This window comes from Salmo trutta, chromosome 14 (genome assembly GCF_901001165.1).
Source record: "Salmo trutta chromosome 14, fSalTru1.1, whole genome shotgun sequence".
Lineage (NCBI taxonomy): Eukaryota > Metazoa > Chordata > Actinopteri > Salmoniformes > Salmonidae > Salmo > Salmo trutta.
Genome location: NC_042970.1, coordinates 48,205,138 through 48,218,759, shown reverse-complemented (window position 1 = coordinate 48,218,759; position 13,622 = coordinate 48,205,138). Strand labels below are relative to the sequence as shown.

Genomic DNA, 13,622 nt, shown 5'->3' with positions numbered 1-13,622 from the left:
CACTCACTACTGTAAGTCGCTCTGGATAAGAGCGTCTGCTAAATGATTCAAATGTAAAATGTAGTAAACTCCTGCGGAACACCATACACAAATGTCCTCTGGGCCACCATAATTACAACGTTCTTCAACTGGTCCTTCAATACAGTACCGTTTCCATTGAACAAAATTTTGCACACCGTTCTGTTGTACTGAACGCACCCAAGGATAAAGGAGCGATAATTGGAAAGCAGGGAAAGTGGTGGCAGGTGCAATATATGACCTTTAACCAAGTGCTGTCTGTTTGTCTGTAGAGTGCCATTGACCAGCTGGTGAAGGATAAGATGCCCAAAAAGTCTGGCCGCTGGTGGTTCTCCTGGAGGAGGAAGGACATGGACACAAACCCAAACCAGGTAGCCTATCACTGTTTTTCAATCCAGGCTAGGGTCGTGTTCAGTAGACACGAAACTGAAGAAAACTTGGAGGTACTATCTGAAATTGTTTTCTGTTGCGAAATGTTATGCTATGGTGTGGCCTAATGAACACGACCCAGGACTTCTGGGGACCCCAAGCCGTCGCACATAGAGTATTTGTCCCAGTCTAGTACCAGCACACCTTCATTTTGACATTTTTAGTTGGATTGGAATGTCATAAATCGTCGTCTTATTGAAGGATAATGGGTAAACAGCTGCTTAGCTTTTAATTTATAACAATATTTTTCTCCATCTTTCTTTTACTACAGACTGGAGAGAATTCCAAGCAGGATCAAGAGAAGGCACAAGCAGAGACTGAAGAAGCCTCAACCTCTGTTTCGGGTCACTCAACAACGATACTGTGAGTGATCACAGACGCACATTGTTCCGCATATGCGTAACTCAATTGCACGTTTTGCCTAAAAGAGTTCCATGAAAAGTTTGAATTTGACCTTTTGGGGTTTCTTTTAGCAGAATTGCTCGTCTATTCCATTAGCTACCTACCATATAGTGAGAAATAAGACCGCGTGCTGAAATAGTGTGTGCGCGTGTGACTGTATGTGTGACTGTCCAGGGCAACTCTCGATGACCTGACAAGCGACGAGGAGGCGGGCCTGGGCCGAGACGGCAGCCTATCATCAGAGACCTCCGAGACCATGACCACCGCCCAGTGTTTCAGCCAGATGTACCGCAAGTCCCTACGCCTCACCTCCGATCAGATAGTACGTCATCACTGCCACACACACACGACCACTACCTCATGATCCCGACCATGTGGTCATTTCCCTGCCCCCTCAGTAAGCCATCTTAACCTTGTGATTGTGTTGTGGCCAGGAGCGGTTGAACCTGCGGGAGGGGGCCAACAAGGTTGTGTTCAGCGTGACCACTCAGTACCAGGGCACCTGTCGCTGCGAGGCCGCCATCTACCTGTGGAACTGGGACGACCGCGTCGTCATCTCCGACATCGACGGCACCATCACCAAGTGAGCAGAAAGCTTTCACCAAGTACCTCCGAATGCCTTCAGGGGTGGTTTATCATGATCGGAGCACAGTATGATGTGCATTTGTACACACATACTTTGGGGTCTGAAATTATTAACACCCTTGATAAAGATGAACAGTAATGACTATATAAAATAAATAATTAATAGTGAGCTATATTGTATGTGTAACAGTATAGCTTCCGTCCCTCTCCTCGCCCCAACCTGGGCTTGAACCAGGGACCCTCTGCACACATCAACAACTGACACCCACGAAGCATCGTTACCCATCGCGCCACAAAAGCCGCGGCATTTGCAGAGCAAGGGGAACAACTACTTCAAGGTCTCAGAGCGAGTGACGTCACCGATTGAAACGCTATTAGCGCGCACCACTGCTAACTAGCTAGCCGTTTCACATCGGTTACATATGCTCAAAAAAAATTGGGAAATTTATTCTAATCAATTGCTCAGAGAAAGAGATTTTGTTTCACAAGTAAAACAAACTGTTCTCAGAAAGGTAGCGGTCAAAAATATTGACACTCCTAAAGATTCTGATAAATAAATAAAGTAGTTATACTATATATATATATATATATATAAAATAACTCAAGTAAGAGGGAAAGTCAGCCAGTAAAATACTACTTGAGTAAAAGTTTAGAAGTATCTGGTTTTAAATGCATTTAAGTACAGTGGTGGGAAAATTATTACATTTTCATGCTTAAAAAGTAAATGCTATACATGAAATTCCTTATATTAAGCAAACCAGACGGCACAATTAAATGTTTTAGTTACGGCGGACAGCCAGGGGCACGCTCCAGCACTGACATAATTTACAAACGCAATATTTGTGTTTAGTGATTCGCCAGATCAGAGGCGGTAGGGATAACAACACTTTATATCGATAGGTGTGTGAACTGGACTGTCCTACCTGAGCATTCGAAATGTAACGAGTACTTTTGGGTGTCAGTGAACATGTATGGGAGTAAGAAAGGACATATTTTCTTTCGGAATGTAATGGAGTAAAAGTACAGATACCCAAAAAACTACTTAGTTGTTTTGGCTCTGTACTCCAGCACATTTGAAATGATACAAAGTGCTGTCTGTCAGCTTTAATTTGAGTGTGTTTTCATCCATATCAGGTAAACCATTTAGAAATTACAGGACTTTCTGTACATAGCCCCCCATTTTAGGGAACCGAAGTATTTGGACAAATTCACTTTAATATACAGGTATGTGTATTAAGTCAAAAGTTTAATATTTGAGCTTATATTCCTAGCACGCAATGAACACATCAAGCTTGACTACAAACTTGTTGGATGCATTTCCAGTTTCTTTTGGCTCTGTTTTGCAGTATTTTGTACCCAATATAAATTAATGGTAAATAATGTGTTGTGTCATTTTGGAGACACTGTTATTGTAAATAAGAATAGAATATGTTTCTAAACACTTCTACATTGTGGATGCTGCCATGATTATGGATAGTCCTCAATAAATTGTGAATAATGATGAGTGAGATCATACCCCCAAGACATGCTATCCTCCCCTGTTATTGGTAATGGTGAGAGTTAGCATGTCTTGGGGGTAGGATCTTTGACCTTCTAACTTTCTCACTCATCAAATGAAATGAAATGGTATTTGTCACATGCTTTGTAAACAACAGGTCTAGACTAACAGTGAAATGCTTACCTTCCCAACAATGAAGAATAACTAATAATAATAATAATAGGAAGAGAAACTGTAACACAAGGAATGAATACGCAATGATAGCTTTTCTATATATACATGGGGTACCAAGTCGATGTGCAGGGGTATGACGAACTTGAGGTAGGTATGTACACTAACATTGAAAAGTTTGGGGTCACTTAGAAATTTCCAGCTACAATTAGTCATTTACAACATTAACAATGTCTACGCTGTTTTTCTGATCAATTTGATGTTATTTTAATGGACAAAAATTTTTTGCTTTTCTTTCAAAAACAAGGACATTTCTAAGTGACCCCAAACTTTTGAACGGTAGTGTACATAGGGGCAACAGGATGGCTAAATAGACTGTAGCAGCAGCAGCGTATGTGATGATGAGTTTGTGTGTTGGAGTAAGTACACTACGTGACCAAAAGCATGTGGACACCTGCTCCTGGAACATCTCATTCCAAAACCATGGGCATTAATATGGAGTTGGTCCCACTTTTTGCTGCTATAACAGCCTCCACTCTTCTGGGAAGGCTTTCCACTAGATGTTAGAACATTGCTGTGGGGACTTGCTTCCATTCAGCCACAAGCATTAGTGAGGGTACTGATGTTGGGCAATTATGCCTGGCTCGCAGTCGGTGTTCCAATTCATCCCAAAGGTGTTAGATGGGGTTAAGGTCAGGGCTCTGTGCAGGCCAGTCAGGTTCCTCCACACCGATCTTGACAGACCATTTCTGTATGGACCTCGCTTTGTGCACGGGGGCATTGTCATGCTGAAACAGAAAAGGGCCTTCCCCAAACTGTTGCCACAAAGTTGGAAGCACAGAATCGTCTAAAATTGAATTATATGCTGTAGTGTGAAGATTTCCCTTTATTGGAACTAAAACGCCAAGCCCGGACCATTATTCCTCCTCCACCAAACTTTACAGTTGGCAATATGCATTGGGACAGGTAGCGTTCTCCAGATTCGTTCTGTCAAACTGCCATATGGGAACCGTGATTTTTCACTCCAAAGAACACGTTTCCACTGCTCCAGAGTCCAATGGCGGCGAGCTTTACACCACTCCAGACGACGCTTGGCATTGCACATGGTGATCTTAGGCTTGTGTGCCGCTGCTCGGCCACAGAAACCCATTTCATGAAGCTCCCAAATAACAATTATTGTGCTGATGTTGTTTCCAGAGTCAGTTTGAAACTTTGTAGTGAGTGTTACAACTGAGGACAGGCAAGTTTTACGTGCTACGCGCTTCAGCACTCGGCGGTCCCGTTCTGTGAGCTTGTGTGGCGTACCACTTCGTGGCTGAGCCGTCGTTTTCGCTTCACAATAACAGCACTTACAATTGACTTACAGGCAGCTCTAGCAAGGCAGAAATTTGACAAACTGACTTGTTGGAGAGGTGGCATCCTATGATGGTGGCATGTTGAAAGCCACTGAGCTCTTCAGTTAGGCCATTCTACCTCCAATGTTTGTCTATGGAGATTGCATGGCCGTGTGCTCGATTTTATACACCTGTCAGCAACGGGTGTGGCTGAAATAGCCAAATCCACTAATTTGAAGGGGTGTCCACTTGTATGTATGTGTATAGGATGCTAAAGGACCTCGGATGCTGAGCAGTTGCCATTCCAAGCGGTGATGCAGCCACTCAAGATGCTCTCAATGGTGTAGCTATAGACCTTTTTGAGGATCTGAGGGCCCATGCCAGATCTTTTCAGCCTCCTGAGGGGGAAGAGGCGTTGTCGTGCCCTATTCACGACTGTGCTGGTGTGTTTGGACCATGATAGGTCCTTTAGCGTTGTGGACACCAAGGAACTTGAAGCTCTTGACCTGCTCCACTACAGCCACATCAGTGTGAATAGGGGCGTGCTTGGCCCTCCATTTCCTGTAGTCCACATTAAGCTTCTTTGTCTTGCCTACATTGAGAGAGTGGTTGTTGTCCTGGCACCACACTGCCAGGTCTCTGACCACCTCCTCCCTATAGGCTGTCTCATCGTCGTTAGTGATCAGGCCCACCACCGTCGTGTCATTGGTAAACTTGATGATGGTGTTGGAGTCCCACGCAGTCGTGGGTGAACAGGGAGTACACGAGGGGACTAAGCACACACCCCTGTGGTGCCACCGCATTGAGGGTCAGTGTAGCGTAAGTTTTCCCTTCCCTCACCACCTGGGGGCGGCCCGTCAGGAAGTCCAGGATCCAGTTGCAGAGGGAGGTGTTGGGTCCTTAGCTTGGTGATGAGCTTTGAGGGCACTATGGTGATGAACGCTGAGCTGTAGTCTATGAACAGCATTCTCACATAGGTGTTCCTTTTGGCCAGGTGGGGAAGGGCAGTGTGGAGTGCATTAGAGAGTGCATCATCTATTGATCTGTTTGGACGGTTTGCAAATTGGAGTGGGTCTAGGGTTTCTGGGATGATGGTGTTGATGTGAGCCATGACCAACCTTTCAAAGCATTTCATGGCTACAGATGTGAGTGCTATTGGTCGGTAGTCATTTAGACAGGTTACCTTGGCGTTCTTGGGCACAGCGACTATGGTGGTCTGCTTGAAACTTGTAGGTATTACAGACTGGGTCAGAGAGGTTGAAAATATGTGAAGACACTTGCCAGCTGGTCGTGCACGGAGTACTAGTCCTGGTAATCTGTCTGGCCCTGCGGCCGTTAACCTGTTTAAAGGTCGTACTGGCATCGGCCTAGCGGTTAAGAGCGTTGGGCCAGTAATCGAAAGGTTGTTGGTTCGAATCCCCAAGCCGACTAGGTGAAATATCTGTGTTCCCTTGAGCAAGGCACTTAACCCTTATTCCTTTTGGATAAGAGCGTCTTCTAAATGACAAAAATATCAACTGTAAATTATTCACGATTCATTCAGGATGATCTGTAATCATGAGCAATTGGATTAGTATAAAATACTAAAATGTTCTCCTTTTTTTAAGTATACAACATTTATTTTATACAGTCATTTTTGCTCATCTTTATCAAGGTGTCAATAATTTCGAACCGCAGTGTATATGTGTGTGTGCAGTGATTTACTAACTCTCCTTACTCGTCATAGGTCTGATGCTCTTGGGCATATCCTACCTCAGCTGGGGAAAGACTGGACGCACCAGGGCATCGCCCGACTGTACCACAAAATCCACCAGTAAGTGCCTACGCTCACACCAGGGTCATGTTCAGTAGGGCACACCGCAGCAAAACGTTTGGAGACGAAAATGAGCATTTCTTATTTGACATGTCTTCTGTTTGATACATAATGAACATGAAGCAGCTTAATGATCCCCTCCATCTAACTTTTACTGTGCATGCATTGGTGCCGAAACACTTGTATGTGCCCAAAAATGGTGACATTGTGACACTTCCTGGTCTGAATATGCCATGCTGAGCTTCTCATTAGAAGCTGTTGATAACTGACAAGATTATTCTATATTTCTCTCCCGCACTCTCTCTCCCCTTGCTCTTTCTCTCACTCTCTTTCTCTCTCCCTCCTAGGAACGGCTACAAGTTCCTGTACTGTTCGGCGCGGGCCATCGGCATGGCCGACATCACCAAGGGCTACCTGCAATGGGTGAACGACAAAGGCACCGTCCTCCCCAAGGGCCCCGTGCTGCTGGCCCCCAGCAGTTTCTTCTCTGCCCTGCACAGAGAGGTGGTGGAGAAAAAGCCCGAGGTGTTTAAGGTCGCCTGCCTTACTGACATCCGAGATCTGTTCAACCCCCAGAGGCAGCCCTTCTACGCAGCCTTCGGTAACAGGACCAACGTAAGCCACACACGTACAGTACCAACACAGGCCTTGTCACATTCCCCGACTTGCGTCCTATGAGAAATTAGGGAGTTTTATAGTATTTCAAATTTGCAAAAATATTTTGTGCTTTAAATGCCAGAATGTCATACTCATTTCGGCTTTTCATCTAGTACGAATTCACTATTAAGGAAGAGAATCATCTTTCCAGACCCACGTGTCTTTGACCACAGCTGGTAATCAGCTGATAGTCAAATAAGGGGATGGGCTGTACCAAAATGAACCAATGGCGGGAAACAACGTGCACGTTAGATCACGCATTCTCAGTATTGGTGAGCCTAGTATGTTGACAGGGCTCGACATTACCGCTTGTCCGGGACAAGTAAAAAAAAAAAAACTTTTTTTTAAATACAAAATTCGGACAACTTAAATCTATATTCTGCTTGTCCAACAAGTTTTTAAAAAATTACAATATCAAACAATTACTCCGATCAGTTGAACACCCTTCTCCCATTCTCTGCAGAGCGCATTGGAGTATAATTATTGTATCGCGTGTGTGCCAGTGCAAGGGGGCTGTTGCTCGAGGAGAGAGCTGGGGACATTGCAGCGGTAGTTAGCCTATGAAATAATGATAGACAACAGACTAACTAGATGGCCAATTCAAAACATATCGTGTAGTCTGGCAAATTTATTTGGGTAGTTGGCTGTTTAGAAATTTGCATGTATTAATGTCATTGTTATGTCCTATGCCCTAAAAAAAGCACTTGTGAATAACCGCAAATGGCAGACGCGCAGTTGAACGGGTGCGTTCATAAAACCAATGCAACATAGCCTACTTCGGTTGCGAAACAATCTCTCAAGTGCTCAATATCGGAAGTTGAGAAAAACATCTGACACCGTTGGAAAACATGGATTCCCCTCAATTCAATATTGGCCATGTAATTTTGACAATGTTCTTAGAATAGCCTAATTGACAAATGGCTCCCATGCTATCAATAGATCTCCCCTGAAACCTGAATTGATTGAGAGACATTTGTGAAAGGTTTGTCTTGAAGTGTCAGTGTTGTATTTTGAGACAGGCTTGAGTGCAATTTTTGTCTGATTCTCTGTATGGCAATAATAATGATGATGATGATGATTTTTCTTTTTTTTGAAGTGGTTCCTTTCAACATACAGCACAACTGTCAGTCACTTTTTTGGCCCATGGTGTTACAGACCAGTTTCTATTTTTGGAAAAGTGACTTGAGCTTTCGGACAAGTAAAAACTATGTCTAAATTTAAAAAAAATAATAATGTTTTTAAAAGTTAATGTCAAGCCCTGGTTGATATTTGCTGCTTACTGTGTGGCAGTTCGGGGGACACATACCGCTGACTCATTTTCTATGTGTTTGGCCTGTGTTTCTAAATCCATTCCCTGCGGGATGGATTGAGGTGTTTCTAATGTATTTGAAATAAAGTTTGATTTGAGTGTTGTTATTTCAGGATGCCTATGCCTATAAGAAGGTGGGTGTCCCTGACACCAGGATCTTCACTGTGAACCCCAAAGGAGAGCTCATTCAAGAGAAGACCAAAGGGAACAAGTCATCGTAAGTGTACTACCCAACCGAGAAGAGTGACAGTGGTCAGTCGACTCGTCATAAATGCACTTTGGATAAGTGCACACTCAACACATGCAGTACAGTTTTCCCAGTCCCCAATACAATTCCATTCTTTAAAAAAGATTGCTCATGATAACTGCATGCTCTGGTTTAGAGCATGCTGTGTCATGTCACTTTATATTCAGCGAATTGGAACTATCAGTTGACTCTTGATAAGTAAAACTGAATTCATAGAGCTGCGATAGCTCCAGCACATTATACTCTCTTTCTGTGTGTGTGTGTGTCACAGGTACACACACCTTGGTGAGCTGGTGGAGCACTTCTTCCCTGAGATCTCCAAGGATGGGACGTCATCCTCCTTCCACTGCCCTGAGTACAGCCACTTCTCCTACTGGAGAGAGCCCCTACCACCACTGGACATGTCCTCTCTGGACTAGACACACACCTCTGGACTAGACACTCGCGTGCATGCACACACACTTTCTTTCCTCCCCTTTGCTCCCTTCTCGCTCGCTCTCTCTCTCTGTTGATCCCTTTCTGAATTCATAAATAGCTTTACTAAGTGTTCATTGCCTGGAATATTCTAGATGTGAAAGGTTCTCATTTAATATACTCTATATTCTCCTGTGTCATTCATCTAATGCAATAGAGAACAAAACTAAAGTGTATGGATTTCAAAAAATGACTGGGAGACACACACACAGACATGCACAGAGCCAAATTTGAGACCAAATATGCATCGATGACTGTTCATTTTACGCAACGCTGTATATTTCATATTGTGGAATATTGATTGCAACAAGTCACTGCACTGGCCGTGCCATATTGCCATTATCCAAACGATACTGGAGCAAGGTACATTTGTGCTGCTCAAGAGTTCCAAAAAGAGCTTTGCCATTTTAAATCTCAATTAGCAAACCTGCATACTAGTGTACTATATAAATTATAAACATCTACATAGACGCAACTGGACAAAAAAACACCCTTTTCAGTTTTAGGTTTGTTTTATCGCTATATTGCCTGAACTTTCTACTTCATTTGGTGTATGCATACAATTCCATCCTGTATATTGTTTTGAAAAACATATTTATTAGCTCATTGTACAATTGAGCGCAAAACAGCTTTTTAGTGTAGAAAAGGCATTGTAAGTAAGCCTTTAGCTTGTTTGAAAATGAAGCCCCCCCCAAAAAACCATGCCGAACAACGTGAGTATTTATGCTTTGTGTTCTAGCGGGACTGATCTGGAATTGTCCAACTTTCTCTCTGCCTGTACTTGCTGTAGTCCATTGCAGTGACGTTGACGACTCAGTAGTCTGCTTGCAAGGGACAATTCACCCCAATTCCTCCCTTTTTTTTTCTTTTATTTTCTTGACTTTAAAAGTAGTCCATTATGATAGACTGCAGTACACTCTTCCCATGTGATGGTGGAACATTGAATGTCATCATGACCAAGTAACCGTACTTAAGAGTTTTACATTAGATGAGTAAAGGACAAACCATTTTTCTTTTTACAGTGCTAAAATGAGATTAGCGTAAACTCAAAAGCTATAGAAGTGTGTGTGCATGTTGACCCTAAAGAGTATATTGTAGCTCAAATACAGTCAGTAATGGAGAAAATGTGTTGAGTTGTAGCCTAGCGTGATGAGTAAGCCCATCTTGAGACCAAAATGACTTGAACTGCTGCTTTTGACTGGAAGCTAGCTTTTTGATCTAGTTTATAGTTGACTTCACTATGTATTTTGGAGCTCTTGCATCAAGGATTTGGTAGCAGTTGGATACACACAAGGCCCCAACCAGAAACCGGACCCAACCAGAAACAATGCCTAGCCCCTGCCCCCTGCAGTGGTCAGGGTGGTGGATCAGGCATCTTGCACCCTGGAAAAAGTGTTTCAGCTCTACACAAGAGACGAGGGAGTAGGGGTTGGGGGTTGTTTCGGGACAGGGGCAATGGCACAGTAGGTAGGGGTTCATTCTAAAGTCAGGGTTAAAGCTATAGCCCCTCTTTAACAGTAGGCTCGGATCACACCACTCCCTTTAAGGTACTACACTACATGTATTCGAGCTGAGCCATATAGATATCTATATATGGTTTCGATATGGTTTTATACTAGGCCATATGTGAATCGGGTGGTTCAGAATTGGACACATTCCAGAGTTGAGTAAATAGAACCCTTTGGGGAATTGAAATGGCCATGGTCTGGGTTGACACGGTGCCTTCTTGCTTATATGATTCATAAGCTTTTATATGTATTGATATTTCTAAATATATTGTTTGTCATCCAAAGTAATACCATGGGCTCTGTGTGGAGACTAGAGAAATTGCATTGGACCCGAAAAGCCCTGTTTTTGCTGTATGTTTTTATCAAATTATCTTAATATAAAGTAAATACTGTAAAACACGCCATGTTTCTTTTTGTCTTATTTTGTCTGAGTTGGAACATGTGCTTTGCCGTTTTTAAAAAGTAACCTACTGCACCAGTGGTGCCTGGAGTGGGTACACTCGAATTTTGCTAAAATGAAATCCTAAGCTTCCCGCCAAGTGAAGGAAACGCGCCCTGTGTGAAAAATTCTATGACAAACCGTGCCATGTACTCTCAATGACCTAAAATGATGAATCTTGGTCTTTCACAGTCAGGCTAATCCAAATTCTACTATGCAAGTAGGCTAATAGTAGACCTAATATTGAAACAGATAAATGAAGCTGTCAACAGTCGGAAATTCACAGGTTTCAGATTTTTTTCTTTTCTTTTGAGGTCTGGGAAGAATCTAAGAAATGTATATTTGAGTGTAGTTTATGAAGTTACGTCATTGACAATGATTTGAGTGTACAGAATCGTTTTGTAGTTGTAAACATTTGCAAGTGTGTAACTGATTAGTCGAAAAGAAGAATCTGTAGTTCTAAGCACATTCTCGAGTTGTTTAGTTTATTAGGATCCCCATTAGCTACTGCATATGCAGCAGCTACTCTTCCAGGGGCCCAGATAAAGCGTACAAATGCATGACAAAGTACAGAGCAGTAAATAGACAAGAACTCCGTAAGATATTAAATTAAATTAAAAATAAAATGTCATACACTGTGTACAAAACATTAGGAACACCTTCGTACAGCCGTATAAGTCATCATTCCATAAAACCTAGCAGTAAAACCCGAGTGGTTCCAATCGTTTTTTCACCATTGTCTGGGATTTTTTAACTACTTCATATAAGGTCTGTGTTTCGTGTAGGATTACCCTGGTGTGATGTTTTGATAACCGTGCAAATCTCTCTCTGACAAGGTAACCTTTATCAATATGCTTGCCTGTAATTAGCTAACACAACGTGCCATTGGAACACAGGAGTGATGGTTGCTGATAATGGGCCTCAGTACGCCTATGTAGATATTCCGTTCAAAATCAGCCTTTCCAGCTACAAAAGTTATTTACAACATTAACATTGTCTACACTGTATTTCTGATCAATTTGATACTTTTAATGGACAAAAAATGTGCTTTTCTTTCAAAAACAAGGACATTTAAGTGACCGCAAACTTTTGAATGGTAGTGTATACTCAGCGACGTGATGTTTCACGAACGGCACCACAGATATTTGGACAAGCGAGATGCAAGACTACACTCACATTCACACACAGTATACGTGCATGAGTTGGTAGATAAAAGACCAAAACAGCTGAGCAGTTGAGCGTCGTGTAAAAGCTCTTAGTAGTTGCGGAAATTGACCCACTCATCTGTTTCCTTTCTACATCTACGTCATATCGCTGAGTCTGGAAAGACCCCAGTGAGGACGACGAGCACACAGATGAGCTTCCCTGAGACAGTTTCAGGCAGTTTGCACAGAAATTCTTCGGTTGTGCAAACCCACAGTTTCATCAGCTGTCCGGGTGGCTTGTATCTCCTCGACAGCCGGCATGGTTACACGTAGTCTGTGGTTGTGAGGCCGGTTGGACGCACTGCCAAATTCTTTAAAACCATGTTGGATGCGGCTTATGGTAGAGAAATGAACAATCAATTATCTGGCAACAGCTCTGGTGGACATTCCTGCAGTCAGCATGCCAATTGCATGCTCCCTCAAAACTTGAGACATCTGTGGCATTGTGTTGTGACAAAACTGCACATTTTAGAGTGGCCTTTATTGTCCCCAGCACAAGGTGCACCTGTGTAATGATCACACTGTTTATTCAGCTTCTTGATATGCCACATCTGTCAGGTGAATGGATTATCTCGGCAAAGGAAAAATGCTCACTAACAGGGATGCAAACATATTTGTGCACAAAATTTGAGAGCAATAACTTGTGCCAGGAACATTTCTAGGATCTTTTATTTCAGCTCATGAAACCAACACTTTACATTTGTGAGAATGTTTTACGCCTATTTGAATAGAAAGTGTACACATTTGCTTTTGGATTATGTGCTCACCAGGTTTAAATGAGGTTGTAATCAGAGTACATGTTAGAGAGTCTTGGTTGCGTGTGGATTGTGATGTCATTCATGTCTGTCCCAAAAACCAGATGGAATTCAGGTAATTCTAACAATATGCTGTTCAGAGAATCAAAAAACTGTGGGCTTATATGAATTTGGAGCAGTGGCTTACACATTAATAAAGGTAATTTTCTTTCCATTATGGATACATTTAAGGAAAGTGATTGTGCCTTGTTGGTCTTTGCCTTTATCCAAGATGGTGATTTTGTGTTTCTTATGTATTATTATGATACACCTTTAGTTTTGTTTGGGCTGATGGAAAAAAAAAGCAGCCAGTTTGTACAAATGGTTCTGCATTCTATGTGCATCCTTGTGGAGCAGGTGTGTTTATTGGAGCAATATAGTTTCTTGCTAGGATATCGAGACAGCTGGAACGTTTGATAGGACAATTTAGGCCTTTCCAATTCCAAGAGAGAGTAGCTAGCATTAACATTTTTTTTCAGAAAGGAATGTTATATTAATGATATAATTGTTCTCTTTAGTGGTGATAAGCCCATTGATGTGTAACAAAAAGCAGGACCCACAGGGGAACTCACCCATGGGTCATTCCCCACCCAGAAAACCCTTCCTGTACACCCCCCTTCCTAGCCCCCTCTTCACAATCATTCATCATGGCCTGTAGGCCAAGTCCTCCCTGGGAGATAAATTCAATAGCCTGCCTTAAACGAAGGGGGACAGCAATCAAAAAGAAGAAGAAGAAAAA

General features: G+C 42.6%; 1 protein-coding gene across 3 annotated transcripts in view; it reads left to right on the top strand.

The window, feature by feature from the left end:
* LOC115208294 (phosphatidate phosphatase LPIN2) overlaps positions 1-10,845 on the top strand; it is a 37,645-nt gene extending 26,800 nt beyond the window's left edge. For all 3 annotated transcript variants that reach the window (XM_029776234.1, XM_029776232.1, XM_029776233.1), the window contains exons 12-19: positions 291-389; positions 719-810; positions 1,024-1,171; positions 1,284-1,432; positions 6,164-6,250; positions 6,598-6,865; positions 8,330-8,433; positions 8,735-10,845. In XM_029776234.1, the coding sequence (XP_029632094.1) occupies positions 291-389; positions 719-810; positions 1,024-1,171; positions 1,284-1,432; positions 6,164-6,250; positions 6,598-6,865; positions 8,330-8,433; positions 8,735-8,882 (1,095 nt within the window). In that variant the 3' untranslated portion in view covers positions 8,883-10,845. The remainder of the gene's footprint in view (positions 1-290; positions 390-718; positions 811-1,023; positions 1,172-1,283; positions 1,433-6,163; positions 6,251-6,597; positions 6,866-8,329; positions 8,434-8,734) is intronic.
* The last annotated feature ends 2,777 nt before the right edge of the window (positions 10,846-13,622 follow it).